This window comes from Narcine bancroftii, chromosome 4, assembly GCF_036971445.1.
Source record: "Narcine bancroftii isolate sNarBan1 chromosome 4, sNarBan1.hap1, whole genome shotgun sequence".
Taxonomy (NCBI): Eukaryota; Metazoa; Chordata; class Chondrichthyes; order Torpediniformes; family Narcinidae; genus Narcine; species Narcine bancroftii.
The window spans coordinates 122,784,227-122,805,521 of NC_091472.1; the positions used below are offsets into that span (position 1 = coordinate 122,784,227).

Here is a 21,295-nt window from a genome sequence, read left to right on the forward strand (position 1 = left end):
TGCACGACGACAGGCTGCAGGCATTGCCAACCGGGTGTCACCAGGTTATTAAGTCCCGGATCAGGTAGTGGCGCCAGTGGCGGACCGCTTCCAGGTAGTGGCGCCAGTGCCGGACTGCTTCCACAATCGCTTGGGCCTCCCTTTCACTTCATTAAGTCCCGGACATGACTTAGGCTTGTCGGGTCTGCACGGAGTGTAAACCCTATTTCTTCTGCCAGCCCCAGGCCATGTTGTAAAGGTTACTCGGTCTTTCAAGCGTCTCAGTATGGACTTCAAAGGGCCCCTGCCTTTCACGAACCATAACATCTACTTCCTCACGGTAGTGGACGAGTACTCATGCTTCCCTTTCAAACACTATTCCTTGCCCTGTCACCGTCATCAGGGCCCTGGGGCAGATCTTCAACATGTTTGGTTACCCCGCTTTCATCCACAGTGACCGGGGGTCTAGTTTCATGAGTGACGAGGTGCACCAGTACCTGATGGCGAGGGGAATCGCGACCAGTCGCACAACAAGCTATAACCTGAGAGGCAATGGGCAAGTGGAACACAAAAATGGGGTGGTCTGGAAGGCGGCCCTCCTGGCTCTCAGGTCAAAAGGGTGGGCCATGGAGAACTGGCAGGACACCCTCCCCGAGGCGCTCCATGCCATTCGGTCGCTGCTGTGCACGGCTACCAACGAATACCCCTCATGAACGTCTGTTCTCATTCCCCAGGAAGTCAGTGACTGGAATGTCCCTCCCAGCATGGCTCACATCCCTGGGACCGATGCTCCTGCATAAGCACATATGGACACACAAGGCCGAAGTCCTGGACGAGTAGCTCTTCCTCCTACATGCAAACCACAACTACGCCTCCGTTAGGTTCGGCAGTGGCAGGGAGGACACCATCTCAACCAGGGACCTGGCACCGCCAGGAGCACCCACCAAACCACGCCATCCTCCAACCCAGGATGATGCTGACCAGGCATACATCCCTGTCCCCAGGCAGCTATGGGGCATGCAGGACATCCTTGACCACCAGGGGTCCGCTTCAGCCCTGGGAAATGAACCTGCCCCCCCACTCATCCAATACGACCCTCATGTGTCGACCCCAGCTCCCCCGGGCACCCCTCCACGCGCGCGGCACCACACCAGTTACACAGACCCCTGCCGCCAGCCCCCTCACTTTCCCTCCGACCAGTGACCAGGAGCCAGTCCTATGATGGTCACAGAGACCCCAGCGGCCGCTGGACCGCCTCAACCTGTAAATTTTGTATGTGTATAGTGGGTATGATTCCTTGTTACTGCGCCCCACCCCCGCCCCCTGGGACAATTTTAAAGAAGGGGGTGAATGTGGTGGAACACCACCGGCCTCCTGGAGGGGTCAACACCTGTACCTGCAGGAGTACACTGCCGGCCTACTGCAGGGGGCAACCTCTGTACCTGCAGGAGTGTAAGGGGACAGGACAACACATGGCCGGCTGTCAACCAATCAGCCTGAAGGGATCAAGCCCCACCCAGTCGAGTGTCAATCACCCTCCAGGATATAAGCCTGCGCCGGCCTCCCGAAGCTCACTCAGAGTTGCTACAGCTACTGCAAGCCTGTCTCTGTGGAAGTCTTTGTGGATTAAAGCCTGTTGTAGTCTTTACCTTGTGTGTGTCTGAATCTGGCTAACAGCGCACCACAGACTTACTGGTAAACTTGCAGTCTTCAGTCTTGGAGGCTTGATTACTACCAATATGGGTAATATTGACACTAATGTATAGATCCTACAAGTCGATCTCCAATTGGCTCCCAGGTAGTGCAGGAGAGAAAATGCTGAAAGGAGTTAGCAGGTCAAGCAGCATCTTGGTAAGAGAAAGAGGGTTGATCTTTTGGGGTAAAGAGTGAAATAATTAAGGGGAGACAATTGACAAGAAATTAAAAAAAAAAGACAAAATGAACATCTGAGAATAAATGTCCAACCATAATTGGGTATGGATGAAATTTACACTTTTCTGTCAATGCTGATTAACTGAGTCCTTTTCACAGGCTGATCCCCTGACTAAATTGAAGGAATACATGAAGGAGAATCACCTGCAGTTGGAGGATTTCTTGGATGCATTTGATTTGCAGGCGAACAGGCGTATCAGACTCCATAAATTCCAGGAGGGGCTGAAGGTCAGTAAATCACTACATTGAAGGCTGCCTGAAGAAACACTCCAAGAAAAGATCTTAATTAAGAATCCAAAGTAATAGCAGAATATGCAGATTGGCTGAAATTTGTGATACTTTACCTTGAATGTCTTGTGCACTGAGAAATCGCTTCTCCGTGGCCTTGCAAAAAGCTTGTATGAATCCCCTTCTCAGCCCGACTTTATCTCGTAACACTTAAGAATTTTAAATCAGTATTTTCCCTCAAAGTGCTTATCATTCTTAGCTGTGAATTGTTAACATCTTTATTTACTGCACAGAAGTTAAATTGAGAAACCCAAGTAACATAAATGGCAAAATATGTACACTCTAAAATCTCAGCCACTGATAAATTTTGTACCACATCATCCCTTTTCACTACTTAATGGACTTTGTGAAATTGATGGCTTTAATGGCATATGGAAATTGCAACCATGAAATCACCCTATCTGGGATTATTTGTCCAATGTCTAAGGGGCATTTAGTGCAGGCAGATGAGATTGGTTAGATTAGCGTCATGGTCGCACAGACATGGGCCTGATCCTGTGTTGCACTTTTCTACGTTCATGCTTGCACATCTCCAGGAAAAGGACTCCTATTGCACTGAAGAAATGTATGTGAAACCTTGCAAATAAGGACACCTGAAAACAATTGGAAAAATGACCAGATTATCAGATCTACATCCTGCCTGGTATCTCAAAGAAAACACTTGAAGCCCAGAACATTCCAAAGTGATTTACAGCCAACAAAATTTAACAAATTAAATGTAGTCACTCATGTAATTTTTTTTTTAATTTAGAGATACAGCCCAGTGATGGGCCCTTCTGGCCCATGAGCCTGTGCTGTCAATTATACCGTGTGACCAATTAACCTACTAACCTCATGCTTCTTTGTACTGTGGGAGGAAACCGGAGCATCCAGAGCAAATCCACACAGGTCACAGGAAGAACAGACAAACCTCTCACAAACAGCATTGGCTTCAAACCCTGGTTGCTGGCATTGTAATTACATGCACTAACTGTGCAGCCCTTTGTATATTTATTGTTTGGTGATTTGGGTAAGCTGCATTTGTTGCCCTCGAGAAGGTGATAATCAGCCACCACTCGAACTGCTGCTGTGCTTCTGGTGAAGATGCTCCTATAGTACTGGCCCTTCCCATGTTATATCAGGGTTCCCTCTCTGAGAACTGTGAAAACTTATGAGAATTCATCTGCATTGGAAACCGTTAAGGGAAATAACAACCAAGATGTTCTCATTTGCATCGAGTCACCGCAGTGACTCGACGCAAATGAAGTGAAATGCTAGCAAACACAATGAAATTCCAAGTCGCTTCCTTTTTAACCATGCTACAGTTGAAACGCTTGTTTGTTTACCAAGTATAGACATTTTCAGCATACATTTTTCAATATTATTTTAAACTCCCAAGACAGGTTTGTTTTCATAGAAATCTTATTTGCACACATTAGTTCAATAGGGAAAATTTGCATAAAGTATTTCCATAACTGATGTCATCTGTAACCTGGGGAAACCCTATCCTAGTATTTAAACCCACTTTCATTAGAGGATTTGTGATACTACAGGAAGCACCGCAGCCAATTTGCAAACAAGTTACAAGAATAATGGTTAGAATACCTACAGTAGTTTAGTGATGTTGATTGAAATATAAATGCCTGCTACCTCACTCGTGATAATTCCATTCTAGTTTGAAACCAATTTATGGGACCTTTTCATATTTATCTGTTAAGACCAACATAGCCTCAAACAAAGGACTGCGCAGCTTTTTGAACTGACGGCAGTGAGATATGACTTTAGCTTATTTCCTCTTGCTTCAGAATGACAGTTGCACCCACTGCACCTTGATGTTTATGCTATAATCAGTGCTGGCTCTGCTGCATTATAAATAAACTGTTAAGCACACGAGAAGCCAGAATCACTTTCTTAGGTTCAGCCATACAAACTCCATTGCCAACATGATTATTGCTTATATTTTGATTTAATCGAGGTAGACCAGAATTACATTGAATGTTTCCTTTTAATCTTTAGTTAAATAACAGCTACTCTTCAAATTTTTCACACCAAGTACGTTTTGGAAACTGTATAACTCTTCGAAATATTGTTCCTGCTGTAAATAAAAGCTGAAACATGCAAAATTGAGGTGCATTTAGTTCACCAGCAGAGCATAATACATTCACAGAGCTTGTAAACTGATCATTCACAAGCCAGACCAAAGAGAAAATAGATATTAACATTATTTTCAATTTACACTCTAATTAATTAAATTCCAGTATTCATTGTGCAAAGAAACCTTGGTTCAATTTCCTCTCCAGTGTTCCACTGTTCTCACTTCTTCAACTGAGAACTAGGCCTTGAACTCAAAGTAAACTGTCCCATTCAGCACCTTACTTGTCTCTCATGAAATTAGACTTGTGTGACAAATTCAACTATTTCCTCAAGATCTGGGCATTGTCAGCAATTCAGCATTTATTCTCATCCCTGATTTCCCTCGAGAAGGAAGAGCATAATCCACCCCTGAACTCCAACTATAATTTCTTGTTCGTATGATTTATAAATTGGATGTTGCTATAATTGTGTGTGTTTCAACAGTTTATCTGCAACACATTGTGCAACTTTGGCAACCATCTCCTTCGTCATGAGTCTTCACATGGTATAAAGCACAACAGAATGGAATGAGATCTGTTTATCTCATTGAAGTTTAACCATTTGTCTTCTGACCATTTTGAACTGTTTCAGAATGCTAGAGTCCCTTTAAATGATGTTGAACAGCAAAAGCTGATGGATTTATTAGACAAAGGAAGTGATGGCGAGATTGATTTCAGGTAAAAAATACATAACTTGGTAGAATCTTAGAAATCATGAATCCTGATATCCATGATTTTAAAAATCATGAATCCAGGTCTGCCATAATTTTATTTAATGATGAAGCAGATTTAATGGGCCACATGGGCTACTCCTTTTAATTTTAATTTTTTTAATTTCGACATAATACACTGTAACAGATCAATTTGGCCCTATGAGTCCGTGCCGCCCAATTAACCTACACCCCCTGTACGTACTCATGGGCCGAAATGCCCTGTTACTGTGCTGTATATCTCAATTAAAAGGTTGGACACTCCTGTGTTATGGCATTCAAAGCATTATATCTTGGATCTTTATTGTCTAATACAGTACAATTCCGATTATCCAAAACGCTCAGGACCAGATTTATATCAGTTAACTGCATTTTTTGGATAATTGAGAAATGGCTTTAAGCAGCCCAGTAGCATCACAGAATATTTGGATTTGCCGTCTGCAGTCGCCGACACCTCCCCACCGCTGTCACTAAACCTGCCCTGGAGCCTGAGGTCCCCACTCTTCCCGTTGCAACTCCTCAGCCCCATTTCAATGCTGCTGCCGTCACCCCCCCCCCACCCCCCGGTCCAACACTGCTGAAAAATCAGTGCCCCCCCCTGAGGTTACCTTAATGCACCTTGCATTCCCCCCCCCCCCCCCCCACCCCGATTAGATTTGTGCTGATACTGACTCTGGGGACAGCAGAGAATCAAGAACAGTGGAGGGTAAAAAAAAATGAAATGGAGAGAGAGTGTGGAGGGAGTTGCCTGAAATGAGAACAATCTCCTCAGTGCTGCCTGACCATGAGCATTTCAGGTGAAATTTTTTTCAACTTGTGACGTCATGTTGTCACCGAAAAATAGTTTCAGATATCTGAGAATTTCTGTGAAGTGGTTTTTGGATAATCAGAAATGTACTGTACTACTAGTAATGTTGATACTTTTCCTTTTTATTTCAGTACATTGAAAGAATTGCTGCTCTGCAACTAATCTCATTCCAAGTGAAGTCAATCTTAACTTGATGCCAAAAAGAATTTCATTGGAACTAGAGGAGTCTTGAAATCTTTAACTTTGGTATTGCAGCTCCAGTCTTTATCATTGCTGGAGCTGACACTACCTGTGTTTAGCAGCAGCTTTAGCTTTTAAACACTCTTGCTCCCCCAACACACCACTTGCATACATAGAAATGAGAAAATGAGGCTTCACTTCAGATATGCAAGTTTTAAAATTCACTGAAATTGAATATTTTTAATATTGTCTGCACAGAAAGTTTAATTACACATCTCCTCCAATAACCTTGTATCAGAAAGCCCTGGCTTAGATAAAGCAAAACTATCCACAATAGATGTTGCAAGTCCTTTTTTCTCCAGTGCTAGTGGCCCCAGGCAACTCTTCTCTGCTGAGCTATTTGCTCTCAGCTTATAGAAACATTTAGGGTACAATCTTGCCTTAAGACAAAAAAACATTTTGTTTGGCAATCACAGGTTAAAACAAGATTGGACTTGTCTGGTCACACTATGATTGACTATCAATGCAGTCATTGACCATCCTTCCTTAAGGAGACTTGGAAAAGATACCAAATGCTTCTAATATCTACAATGCACCCTCTTGCTCTTCCCCCACCTTAACTTTAAAATTGGCTTCTGAAAATAGAGTTAGCAAAATGAATTCCACTTTCACCTAGACTGAGAATGTTTGTTTTGACATTATGATTCACTGTGCCATGTTTCAAATGTTTTATTGTGGCTATTAAGATCTTTAAAAGCTGTGTGTGAACTTAGGAGATCCATTGTTATTCATCTGGAAGAATTCTTCCTGTCTATAATGTCTTTATTTCTGTGTATTGAACAAATTTATAAACGATTTGATATTAAATGTCCTTATTTGAATCAAGACTAGAATTAATTCAATCATAAATTTGTTGTAGAAAGTTGTGCCTGTTTCAGCATTCACTTTCTAAATGTTGACCGAGAGAGTAAGTCAGAGAGCTTTTAAGGCAGTGGTTCCTGACCCTTTTTTTTTCTCCACTCGTGCCATAGGTGCTCTGAGGTTAGTAAGGAATTACTTAAGGTGATATGTGAGGGGGGGGGGGGGGGGGGAGGGGGAAAAATGTTGAGGACCACAGTTTTAAGCTATTCCATTTAGCCACCTAAAGCGAGAATCAGCAACCAATGGCTTTGACATTTACCTTCATGAAGTGGTTTGTGAGGCCGGGTCATAGTTCAAATCAACTCTAGCCTCCCTTCTGGCCTTGATCCATGGCACATGCCATCTTCCTGGCTCTCCACATGGAAAGCACCTAGAATACTGCTGTTTATAGGCTTCAACTCTGCCTCAGCATAGTCCTCAGCAAATTTATTACCAAACTTAGGGATTTAGACCTCAATGCTCCCCTCTGCATCTGGATCCTTGACTTCCTAACAGATTTCAATCAGTGAAGATAATGAACAACATCTCCATGATCACATTCAAAACCGGCGCTCCTCAAGGATGTGTACTCACCTCCCTTCTATGCACCCTCTACTCCCACAATTGAGCAGCTAAATACTGTTCCAACTCCATCTTCAAATTTTCCAGCAACACCTCCGATGTGGGGTGGGTATCAAATAATGACGAGACAGAATGCAGAAGAGACTGAAACTAATGGCATGGTGCAAAGATTGACATCAGTCAGGCAAAGGGGCTGATCATTGACTTCAGGTGTGGGAGTAGAATCCACACCCCTATCCATATTGATGGTGCTGGTCAAAAGAGTAGATAGCTTCAAGTTCTTGGAATAAATATCTCCAATGACCTGACCTGGAACAAGCATGTTCAAGAAATGTCAAGAAATCACACAGCCCCTTGATTTTCTCTGAAAACAAAGAAGGTCTGTCATGTACCTCTTGTTCTGCAACAACTTATTTGAGTGTACCACCGAAAGCATGCTTGCTGAATGTTTCAGAAAATTATACGGGAGCTGCTCTGCTCAAGATTGGAAGCTACTGAAGGCAGTGACTGTATCTCAGAATATAATGCAAACTTCCCTTCCCTCTGTGGACTCCATCTACAGGCCCTTTCCCTCTCTTCGATCGATATTGTGTCAGGTATAATAAGCCTTTAGTTCAGAAGAAATAGTGTCAATCTTAGGCCACCCATTTAAGGTGAAGTATAGAACCTTTGACAGTGTAGTTTCTTTCTGTACCTCTTTGCTGATAGTTTTTGCTGTAATCAGTAAGTGGTGAAGTTGTTCCTGATTAATAGCTGTCTCTTCCACCATCCAGTTAATCATCCTTTCTCTCTGTTCAGTCTCAGGCAAAGGTAAGAGCAATAATGCATCAGCATGGCTGTTCTGGTTTGCCGGACTGTGTCATAATCGTATGTAGCGAGCTCCATTGCCCACCTTTGAATTCTTGTCACAACTAGCACCGGAATGTCCCTTTTAGGGCCTAAAATTAAGCTCAGTGGTTTGTAGTCTGTTACTAAGGTGAACTTCTACCATATAGGTATAGATGAAACCAAAAATTATGGCAAGTCTTTCTTTTTCCAGTTGTGCATAATTACATTCACAAGCCTTCAAAGAGCAGGAAGCATAAGCCACAGGTTGTTCTCCCTTTTCTGTGACCAGTGACAATAGAGCACCTAAACCTACGGGCGAAGCATCAGCAGCTAGGTTTACTTCTTTATCTGGGTCATAGTGGACGAGAATCTTATCACTTGAGGTCAGCAGTTCCTTCAAATGATCGAAAACTTTATTTGTCTCTTTATTTCAGCACCAATTCTGATTTTTTTTTAAACAATTGGTTAAGCGGGTTGCACAGCATTGATGTGTTGGGGATGTGCTTTCGATAATGGTTAACCAAACCCAAGAATGATTGTAATTCAGCTGGATTTGATGGGCCAGGTGCCCTGCAGATGGTTTTGGTGCCAACCTTATCCATTCTGACTCCTTTACTGTTAATTGTAAATCGCAAATATATTACTGAGGGTACCATAAATATGCATCTGTCTTGGCACAGATGAAATTTAACTTGTTGCAGTCAGGATTGTTAGATGATCTGTGACATCACAACCTGTAATGATAATGTCATCGAGGTAGCATCCATCATTTATTCCATCCAATAATTTCTCCATAACCACTTGAAACATCACTGGTGCTGATAATATTCCATATGGCATTCTAGGGTAAGTGAACAATCCCAAGTGAGTATTGCTTTCCACATACTTTTTCGATTCAGAATCCAGTTTGACTTGCTGGTACACTTGTGATAAATCCAATTTCATGAACTTTTTTCCATCATTCAGATCTTGAAGTAATTCTTCCACTCGGGAGCTGGATGTTCAGGTACTTGCAGAGCTTGTTTAATGGTGACTTTAATCATCACCACAAATTCAAATTTCACTGTTGGGTTTTCTGACTGGCTCGAAAGGAGCTGTCCAATCAATGATTCCTTCGTTTTCCACTCAGTTGAGTTCTGACTCAATTTTTTTTTATTGCAAAAGGTACCATGCTTGGCTTGTAGAACTTGGGTTCGACATCAGGTTTCAATTGCAATTTGGCCTGGACTCCTTGGATTTTTCCCTAGCCCTTTCCAAAAACTGTTTGATACTTTTGAAGCACTTACTCCAGTTTTGATTTCGGCCCACCCTCAGTATTTACATTCATCAATGTCCCAATTTCCTTCAAATCCAGTTGGATGTGCAACAACCACTCTCCTCCAAACAATGCGAGTCCCTTTGTGACAAGGATGTAGAGTTGCAATCCTTTTAGTTTCTGTCCCTTATATTCAATGTATACTTTATATTTAGACCTCAATGCTCCCCTTTGGATCTGGATCCTTGACTTCCTAACAGATTTCAATCAGTGAAGATAACTAACAACATCTCCATGATCACATTCAAAACCGGTGCTCCTCAAGGATGTAACCATATAACCATATAACCACTTACAGCACAGAACAGGCCAGTTCGGCCCTACTAGTCCATGCCGTAGCAAATCCCCACCCTCCTAGTCCCACTGACCAGCACCCGGTCCATACCCCTCTAGTCCCCTCCTATCCATGTAACGATCCAGTCTTTCCTTAAATGTAACCAATGATCCCGCCTCGACCACGTCTGCCAGAAGCTCATTCCACATCCCCACCACCCTCTGCATAAAGAAATTTCCCCTCATGTTCCCCTTATAATTTTCCCCCTTCAATCTTAAACCATGTCCTCTAGTTTGAATCTCCCCCTTTCTTAATTGAAAAAGCCTATCCACATTTACTCTGTCTGTCCCTTTTAAAATCTTAAACACCTCTATCAAGTCCCCTCTCAATCTTCTACGCTCCAGAGAAAAAAGCCCCAGTCTGCACAACCTTTCCCTGTAACTCAGACCCTGAAATCCTGTCAACATTCTCGTGAACCTTCTCTGCACTCTCTCTATTTTGTTTATATCTTTCCTAAAATTTGGTGACCAAAACTGTACACAGTACTCCAAATTTGGCCTCACCAATGCCTTGTACAATTTCATCATAACCTCCCTACTCTTGAATTCAATACTCCGATTTATGAAGGCCAACATTCCAAATGCCTTCTTCACCACACCATCTACCTGAGTATCATCCTTGAGGGTACTATTTACCATAACTCCTAAATCCCTTTGTTGCTCTGCACTCCTCAATTGTCTACCATTCAATGTATATGACCTATTTAAATTTGCCTTTCCAAAATGCTGCACCTCACATTTATCTGTATTAAATTCCATCAGCTATTTCTCAGCCCACACCTCCAGCCTTCCTAAATCACCTTTTAATCTACGGTAATCTACCTCACTGTCCACAACACCACCAATCTTTGTGTCATCCGCAAACTTGCTTATCCAATTTTCTACCCCTACATCCAGATCGTTAATATATATAACAAATAATAGTGGACCCAGGACCGAACCCTGAGGAACTCCACTAGTCACCGGCCTCCAATTGGACAAACAATTTTCTACCACTACTCTCTGACACCTTCCATCCAACCACTGCTGAATCCATTTCACTACCTCCCTTATTTATGTGTACTCACTTCCCTTCTATGCTCCTTCTACTCCCACAATTGAGCAGCTAAATAACACTTTGACTTTCTCCCCTGTGACTGTCTTCAACACAATGTCGTACTGTTTCATTTTTTAGGTTGGGTAATAGTTTTACTTTGAGATCTTTTGGCATTAAGGACACAGCTGCCCCTGTATCCAACTTCATCCGAGCAGGTTCATTGTTAATTTTAACGTAAACCAAAATTACTGATTTCCAATTTTTGTCATTCTCCCTGATGTTTTTCACTTTGGTGACTGTTTTTTGTATTTCAGTTTCTGACTTTTCTTCCTTGGGCAATCCTCCTTTTCTTTACTTTCTCTTTTCCTTGGGTATTTGGACTTGATGTGTCCCTCTTTATCATGTAGGTGATACTTGGCCCTTTTGAAATAACAGTTATCAGGACTGTGGTTACTCCTCCTGCAGCAGAAGCATTCTTGCCGGTTTACTTTTCTCACCACCTAAAAAGTACTGTGCCTCTTGTATAATATCCAAGCCTTGGTTGGCCATTTCAAAACTCAGTGCTGTATCATACACAGACTTTTTTTTTTAATTTTTTTATTTTTCACACTATAAACCATATTGATCAAGATACATACATTTTCCTTCTTAAGTATATACAGTGTCGTTTTCTCCCCCCCTTCCCTCCTCCCCTCCCTCCCTCCCTCACCTCCCCTCCCATTTATTTAAAGTTCAGAATATAAGATACATTAAACCCATTAAACAATGTTGTCACTCAATAAAAATAAACAAGAAATTCCGCTGAGTCAGTTCTTTTCATTATCTTCTCCTTCTGTCATTTTAGGTGGTAGATGTCCACGGTAGGTTTTCTCTATTGTGTTTCATGTATGGCTCCCATATTTGTTCAAATATTGTAATGTTATTTCTTAAATTATATGTTATTTTTTCTAATGGAATACATTTATTTATTTATATATACCATTGTTGTATTCTCAAGTTATCTTCTAATTTCCAGGTTGACATAATACATTTTTTTGCTACAGCTAGGGCTATCATAACAAATCTTTTTTGTGCTCCATCCAAATCGAGTCCAAATTCTTTGTTTTTTATATTACTTAGGAGGAAGATCTCTGGGTTTTTTGGTATATTGCTTTTTGTGATTTTATTTAGTATCTGGTTTAGATCTTCCCAAAATCTTTTCACTTTCTCACATGTCCAAATTTCATGAACTGTTGTTCCCGTTTCCTTTTTACAGCAAAAACATCTGTCTGATACTGTTGGGTCCCATTTATTTAACTTTTGAGGTGTAATGTATAGCCTGTGTATCCAGTTATATTGTATCATACATAACCTCGTGTTTATTGTATTTCTCATGGTTCCGGAGCATAGTTTCTCCCATGTTTCATTCTTTATCTTTATGCTTAGATCTTGTTCCCATTTTTGTTTGGTTTTACCATTTATTTCCTCGTTCTCCTTTTCTTGTAGTTTAATATACATGTTTGTTATAAATTTTTTGATTATCATTGTGTCTGTAATCATATATTCAAAATTGCTTCCTTCTGGTAACCTCAGACTGTTTCCCAATTTGTCCTTCAAGTAGGATTTCAGTTGGTAGTATGCCAACATTGTATCGTAAGTTATATTATATTTATCCTTCAATTGTTCAAAGGATAATAGTTTATTTCCCGAAAAACAATTTTCTATTCTTTTGATCCCTTTTTTCTCCCATTCTCTAAAGGAAAGGTCATCTATTGTAAAAGGGATTAGCTGATTTTGCGTCAGTATTAGTTTTGGTAGTTGGTAATTTGTTTTATTCCTTTCTACATGAATCTTCTTCCAAATGTTGAGCAGATGATGCAATACCGGAGAATTCCTACGTTGTACCAATTTTTCATCCCATTTATATAATATATGTTCAGGTATCTTCTCCCCATTTTATCTAGTTCTAATCTAGTCCAATCTGGCTTTTCCCTTGTTTGATAAAAATATGATAGGCATCTTAATTGTGCGGCTCTATAATAATTTTTAAAGTTTGGTAGTTGTAAGCCTCCTTGTTTATACCATTCTGTTAATTTATCTAGTGCTATCCTCAGTTTCCCCCCTTTCCATAAAAATTTCCTTATTATTTTTTTTAAATCCTTGAAAAATTTCTCTGTTAAGCATATTGGTAATGTCTGAAATAGGTATTGTATCCTTGGGAAAATGTTTATTTTAATATAGTTTATCCTTCCTATCAGTGTTAGTGGTAAATCTTTCCAATGCTCTAGGTCGTCTTGTAATTTTTTCATTGGTGGATAATAATTGAGTTTATATAGATGGCTGAGGTTTTTATTTATTTGTACACCTAGATATCGCATTGCTTGCGTTTGCCATCTGAATGGTGATTCTTTCTTAAATTTTGAGAAATCCGCATTATTCATTGGCATTGCTTCACTTTTATTTGCGTTAATCTTGTACCCCGACACTTCTCCATATTCCTTCAATTTCCTATGTAATTCTTTTATTGATATTTCTGGTTCTGCTAAGTATATTATAACGTAATCTGCAAATAGACTGATTTTATGTTCCTTGTCTTTTATTTTTATCCCTTTTATTTTATTTTCTGTTCTTATCAGTTCTGCTAGTGGTTCTATGGCTAATGCGAACAATAAAGGAGATAGTGGGCATCCCTGCCTTGTTGATCTGCTTAAGTTAAATTGTTTTGATATATATCCATTTACTGTCACTTTCGCCAATGGCCCCTTATATAATGCTTTAATCCAATTAATATATTTCTCTGGTAAGATGAATTTTTGTAGTAGTTTGAATAAATAATTCCATTCTACTCTGTCAAAGGCCTTTTCTGCGTCTAAAGCAACTGCTACTGTTGGAGTTTTATTTCCTTCTACTGCATGAATTAAGTTAATAAGTTTACAGATATTGTCTGTTGTTCGTCTTTTTTTAATAAATCCAGTTTGGTCTAGATTTACTATTTTTGGTACATAGTCAGCTAATCTGTTTGCTAATAGTTTAGCTATTATCTTATAATCTGTGTTAAGTAAAGATATTGGTCTATATGACACTGGTGTAAGTGGATCTTTCCCTGTCTTTGGTATTACTGTAATTATTGCTGTTTTACATGACTCTGGTAAGCTTTGTGTTTTATCAATCTGGTTGATTACTTCCAGAAGGGGTGGAATTAATAAATCTTTAAATGTTTTATAGAATTCTATTGGGAATCCATCCTCTCCTGGTGTTTTATTGTTTGGTAGTTTTTTTATTATCTCCTGTATTTCTTCTGTTTTAAATGGTTTTGTTAATTTATTTTGTTCCTCTGTTTGTAATTTCGGTAGTTCAATTTTAGTTAAAAATTCATCTATTTTATCTTCTTTCCCTTCGTTTTCAGTTTGATATAGTTGTTCGTAGAATTCTCTGAAGTTTTCATTAATCTCCGTTGGATTATATGTGATTTGTTTGTCTTTTTTCCTTAATGCCAATACCATTCTCTTAGTTTGTTCTGTCTTAAGCTGCCACGCTAGAATTTTGTGCGTTTTTTCTCCTAGTTCATAATATTTCTGTTTTGTCTTCATTATGTTCTTCTCCACTTTATATGTTTGTAGTGTTTCATATTTTATTTTTTTATCTGCCAATTCTCTTTTAGTTGTGTCTTCCTTCATTGCTAATTCTTTTTCTATATTTGTTATTTCCCTTTCCAACTGTTCTGTTTCCTGGTTGTAGTCCTTCTTCATCTTAGTTACATAACTTATTATTTGCCCTCTGATGATCGCTTTCATTGCGTCCCATAGTATAAACTTATCTTTCACTGATTTCGTATTTATTTCCAAGTACATTTTCATTTGTCGTTGAATTAATTCTCTAAAATCCTGCCTTTTAAGTACCATGGAGTTTAATCTCCATCTATACATTCTTGGTGGGATGTCCTCTAACTCTATTGTCAATAACAGGGGTGAGTGTTCCGATAATAGTCTAGCTTTATATTCCGTTTTCCTAACTCTCTTTTGCATGTGAGCTGATAACAGGAATAGGTCTATTCTTGAGTATGTTTTATGTCTACCCGAATAATATGAATATTCCTTTTCCTTTGGGTGTTGTTTCCTCCATATATCCAAAAGTTGCATTTCTTGCATCGATTTAATTATAAATTTGGTTACTTTGTTCTTTCTATTAATTTTTTTTCCAGTTTTATCCATGTTTGAATCCAAATTAAGGTTGAAATCCCCTCCTATTAGTATGTTCCCTTGCGTGTCTGCTATCTTCAGAAAGATATCTTGCATAAATTTTTGATCTTCTTCATTAGGTGAATATACATTGAGTAAATTCCAAAACTCCAAATATATCTGACATTTTATCATTACATATCTCCCTGCTGGATCTATTATTTCCTCTTCTATTTTGATTGGTACATTTTTACTGATTAATATAGCTACTCCTCTAGCTTTTGAATTATATGATGCTGCTGTTACATGTCCTATCCAATCTCTCTTTAATTTCTTGTGTTCCACTTCAGTTAAGTGTGTCTCTTGTATGAATGCTATATCATTTTTTTCTTTTTTCAGTAAATTTAACAGTTTCTTCCTTTTGATTTGGTTATGTATTCCATTAATATTTAAAGTCATATAGTTCAACATAGCCATTTCATACTTTGTTTATCTTTCCTTTCTGTTTTCTCATCATAACCTTTCCTTCTTATCCATTTCTGCTTTTTTTTAAACACATTATAAAACAACATTTCTAAAACATAAAATATTTCCATTATTCTCCTATCTAAAATTCCTTTAACCCCACTATCCCCTCCCCTTCCTGAGTTGCCCTTTGTCCCTTGTCGGGCAACTACATCTCCCCTCTCCATTTGGATTTGCAAAAACACTCGCAAGCGTCAACTGATTTCGCAGTGACTGTAATTCTTCCCCACCCAGCCCCCCCCCAGAAAAGATTTTAATCTTCATATATAACAAAGGCCACTCTCTTAATTCCCTCCTTACTTCCTTTCTTCCCTTATTTTCCCTTCTTAGTTCTTATCTATACTCTATTTTTTTTTTAAATATACATACACACATACGTATAGTTTGTGGTCATTTTTGTTCTCGTTACATGTCTTCATCTCTCTGTCTGTTTTGTAATTGTTCTGCAAATTTTCGTGCTTCCTCCGGATCCAAGAATAGTCTGTTTGCTGCCCTGGAATAACTATTTTAAGTACCGCTGGGTACTTTAGCATAAATTTATATCCTTTTTTCCATAGGATCATTTTTGCTGTATTAAACTCCTTCCTCTTCTTCAGGAGTTCTGGATAGAAAAAAAAATTTTGACCTTTGTATTCCAGTGGTTTTTTGTCTTCTCTTATTTTCCTCATTGCTTTCTCCAATATATTTTCTCTTGTTGTATATCTTAGGAATTTTGCTAGAATGGATCTTGTTTTTTGTTGTGGCTGTGGTTTAGGGGCTAATGTTCTATGTGCCCTTTCTATTTCCATTTCTTCCTGTAATTCTGGTCTTCCTAGGACCCTGGGGATCCATTCTTTTATAAATTCTCTCATATTCTTGCCTTCTTCATCTTCCTTAAGGCCCACTATCTTTATATTGTTTCTTCTATTATAATTTTCCATTTTATCTATCTTCTGAGCTAACAGCTCTTGTGTCTCTTTAACTTTTTTATTAGATTCTTCTAATTTCTTTTTTAAGTCCTCTACTTCCATTTCTGTGGCTGTTTCTCATTCTTCCACCTTGTCCACTCTTTTTCCTATATCTGACATGATCATCTCTATTCATTTTTTCTTCTGTACTTTTTACTCTTTTTATTTCACTGAATTCTTGTGATTGCCATTCTTTTATTGATTCCATATATTCTTTAAAAAAATATATATATCCATGTACTTGCCCTTCCCTTCTTCTTCCATTTCTCTGTGTTCTTCCTCTTCTTCTGAGTCCACTCCAGGATCTGTGTCCTTTATCTCCGTCTCTTCTGGTTTTCTTGTTGGGTTGTTTGTTTTATCTTGTTGAGTATTTTTGGTCTTCTTATTTTTATTAGAAGTGTCTTGCTGCTGGTCTTCTTCCTCTGGGTTGGTCATCTGTTGTTTCTTTGATTTCTTTTTACTCTCTTCTTTCTTGTTCTCGTTATTTTCTATGTTCTCCTCTTGCTGCTTTGTTGTGGTTGTCAATTTCAGCTGTGGAGATCGACTCCTCAGCTGGTCCCCCCTTCCGTCAGTGTTCTTTTTGTCTTGCACATCGCGCATGCGCGAATCCTCGCGCAAGCGCGGTTGCGCACTTTTGTTTGGCTCCGCGAGCCATTTTTGTAGTCCCGAGCTCGGGGCTTCAACTGACCTGAGGGAGCGGGCTTCTATCTCCACAGCGGGCCTCCTCGGACAGGTAAGGCCTTCACCTTCTTCTTCCGACGTCTTTTCTTCTTCTCTTCTTCCCATTGCTTTTGGCTTTTCTTTCTTCGCTGCCATTTTCTCCATACCTTTATTTTCACTTTATTTTAGTTTTTGTGTTTGTGCCTTTGTTTTTTCTCTGTTTTTTTTTTTAACTTTTCCGTAGAGGGCTGGAGATCCCCGACTGACCACTACTCCATCACGTGACTCCCCCGTATCGTACACAGACTTGATGTCTAAGTCTTTCCTGTTCAGCAATCGTTGTTGGGCATTGCGGTCAGCCAAACCAATGACCAACCTATCTCTTAAAACCTCATCCAAGAAATCTCCAAAATTATATGTTTCTAATTCAACCCAATATTGGCTCACGGTTTTGCCTGTTTTTTGCTTTCTGGCATAAAATTTGTACCTTTATGCAATCACTACCAGTTTTGGAGATGGATGCTCTGTGACCACAGCACACAATTCTTCATAAAACTTAGTACTTAGTCATGCGGGTGCCAAGAGAGATTTCATCAGGCTGCATGTCCTTAGAAACAGTATCTGTACAGGCATTTGTATCCATTATATTATATTACAGAACATATCAAACCTTTCCACATAATCGTATGAATCTTCCGATTCTTTGTATTCTCCAAAATGTCGTTCTGCTATTTTAACTCTTCTTTTTGTCTTCATCTTTTTCTCTGTTCCACTGCAAATGAGCACGTGTGGCTCAACTGTGACTCCAGTTTTTGTTTTTTCACATTCAAATCTCTCCTTCAATGTTTAGAGTGTGGAACAGGGTCAGCGCCAGAATGTATGTTGGAGGGGGGCATTAGTGATTTTGAGGGGGGCTCATTCAGTGGGGGTTGGGAGAATGCTTGTAGAGACCTGTTGATGTTGGGTGTTTGGTGCTGGCAGGGACCTCGATGTGTGAGGGTGGGAGGTGCTGGCAGGGACCTACGTATTGGTAATGATGCTACTGATGTTTGACACACACTAGTGACAAGGCCGGTGTCTGGAAGAGAGTCGCTAGCGTGCGTCAACCTAGATGCTACTGTCCATGCAAGGGAATTGGACATGATTTACGACCAGGGATGGCCATGACCATGGGGAGCGGAGGGAACACAGTACTTCGTTTGGGGAGGGCAGTGCCCATGGATGCCCCCTTTGGCACCAACCCTGGTGTGGAATAGTTTGTTTTTATTCTCGTCGCCAATTTGTTGTGTTATGTTCTAGCTCAGAACTAAGACACATCAAGGAGTGCAGTTGACACTGACTTAATGAACTGCTCTCTTATATAGTCAGGCAAACCCTGGCTGCCATGTGACCAACAGATGTAACCCATGTCCCTTCAGGCTCTGGTATCCTTATGACCCGCTGTTGGCGATTGGCTGGATCGGCTCATTTTGCAGCTGTATCATGAGTGGTGTGGTTTGTTCCGCTCTAGGCACCGATGGGCCCTTTTGCAATTGGCTGGCAGAGCCTGCTTTGCAGCGGCCTATGGGAACAAGTCACTGACACCTCGTGCAGCCTGCTCGATTGCCGTGTTTGAACCGCGTATTCTGTGTCGGCCTGCAGCGACGGCCATAGGCTACTACAAGATTTCCCCCCCCACCCCACAGAAGCAGCAATCAGAGAGGTATTAGTACCTTTAGATGGCCTGCCCCTGCAGCGAGGGATTGGGAATATAATTGGCTGTTTTGCTGCAGCATCGTTGACGGGTAGTCATTAGTGCCACACTGGGTGCCGATGGGCCATTTTGTGATCTGTTGCCGGCGATTGGCTGGCAGAACCAGTTTTTGCAGCGTCCTACGGGAACAGGTTACTGACACCTCATGTAGCCCGCTCAATTGCCGTGTTCAAGTGGCATCTTCTGTGTCGGGCTGTGGCAACAGCCGCTCCAGTGTATTCTTTCCTTAAAAAATACACTCACACAAGTGTTGTGCCTTGTTAGTTCTTTATTCAGATCAAAATGGTTCCTCCCAGCCCCACAATACAATTATGTTATGTGACGTCATATGACTATGTATACCCACAACAGGATCAGTGCTGGGACCATTATTGTTTGTCATCTATATCAATGATCTGGATGCTAATGTGGTAAATTGAATCAGCAAGTTTGCAGATGATACTAGGATTGGAGGCGTTAAGGACAGCGAAGAAGAGTTTCAAAGTTTGCGCAGGAATCTGGACCAGCTGGAAAAATGATCTAAAAAATGGCAAATGGAATTTAATATAGATAGTGTAAGTGTTGCATTTTGGAAGGACAAACCAAGAAAGGATACATGGTAAATGGTAGGGCACTGAGGAGTGAGGTAGAACAGAGGGATCTGGGAATACAGATATATAATTCCCTGAAAGTGGTGTCACAGAGAGATAGGGTTGTAAAAAGAGCTTTTGGCATATTGGCCTTCATAAATCAAAGTATTGAGTATAGAAGTTGGGATGTTATGGTAAAGTTGTATAAGATACTGGTGAGGCCAATTTGGAGTATTGTGTGCCTAACTACAGGAAAGATAGCAATAAGATGGAAGGAGTACAGAGAAGATTTACTAGGATGTTGCCCAGACTTCAGGAACTGAGTTACAGGGAAAGGTTAAAGAGGTTAGGATTTTTTTTTTCCCTTGAGCGGAGAAGAATGAGGGGAGATTTGATAGAGGTATTTAAAATTATGAGGGGAATAGACAGAGTGGTTGTAGGTAGACTTTCTCCACTGAGGGTAGGTGACTTACAAACTAGATGGCGTGGGTTAAGGGTGAAAGGGGAAAAGTTTAAGGGGAACGTGAGGGGGAATTTCTTCACAAAGTGGTGGGAGTGTAGAACGAGCTGCCAGCTGAAGTGGTGAATGCAGGCTCAATGTAGGAAGAATTTGGACAGGTACATGGATGGGAGAGGAATGGAGGGCTATGGGCGGGATGCAGGTCAGTGTGACTAGACAAAAAAAAGGTTTGGCACAGATTAGAAGGACTGAGGGGCCGGTTTCTGTACTGTAATGTTCTAATGTTGAAGTAATTTTTTATTGTCAACAGAAACCTTGGTAAAAGCTAAATACAACTTTGTAGTATCTGAAGCCTCAGTAATGTATTCGTGCAGAAATTAATTTTGTTTATTCTAGAATTACTTTAAGCCTTGGTCTTTTGGTAGATTTGCTTTCTGTGTCGTAATTCTATGGTACTTATTTTGATATTATTGCTGAATATATGTTGGAATCAGCTTTAACAGTTATGCAATCTCACGAATATTTTTGCAAGTGTGACAGAAATGCTTAAAAAGCCATTTGTTTTCGCCGTACACCTGGATTAAGATGGATTTGCCTCAAACTCAACCCAGAACAGAAATGCTGGTTACCCTTTACTACATATGGATGCTGTGTGACCTGCTGAGTTTCTCCAGCACATTTGTATATTTTATTGTGATTAAAGTTTATTTTGAAATTTTAAAAACTTAATTAATATTCATAAGCAGATGAGCTATCTCTCCCAAGAATACTGCATTCCTAAAATAAACCTCTGCATATCTTTTTACTGAGCTCTAAGATTTTACTTTTGCATTCCAGTGTCTGGCATCAGCCAGCGCCCTTGCGTGTTTTCCTAACTGGATTTTTGACATGTCTAGTTCTTGGACTTTCTCTGAAAAGGCCCATTCTTCATCAGGTGCAGACATTGTGGATGAATGCTGCAGGTTGACTTCATATCCAGCAAATGCAAAAGTAATTAATTAACCAGCCAAAAAGTGTGTAGCTATTTGGAATTTTCAATTTTTAATTTGGCAACAGAGATAGAGCTTGGTAACAGGCTCTTCTGGCCCATGAGCCTGCACTGCCCAAATATACCTATGTGACCAATTAACCTATGAAATGCAACTTTATATCAAATCAATTGTTCATCTTAAATCTGAAATTGAAGAATTGAACTGAATTTATGTTTAAGTGATCTGTCATA

The 21,295-nt window shown here is 40.1% G+C and overlaps 1 protein-coding gene across 2 annotated transcripts in view; it reads left to right on the top strand.

The window, feature by feature from the left end:
- The window catches only part of lrrc74b (leucine rich repeat containing 74B), a 44,019-nt gene extending 37,130 nt beyond the window's left edge, over positions 1-6,889 (top strand). Inside the window, exons 11-13 of one of the 2 annotated variants that reach the window (XM_069932668.1) lie at positions 2,011-2,139; positions 4,903-4,988; positions 5,675-5,792. In XM_069932668.1, coding sequence (XP_069788769.1) covers positions 2,011-2,139; positions 4,903-4,988; positions 5,675-5,777 — 318 coding nt within the window. In that variant the 3' untranslated portion in view covers positions 5,778-5,792. Of the gene's footprint in view, positions 1-2,010; positions 2,140-4,902; positions 4,989-5,674; positions 5,793-5,959 lie in introns of those variants that run through there. The other variant, XM_069932669.1, reaches the window with a different exon arrangement.
- Positions 6,890-21,295: the final 14,406 nt, after the last annotated feature.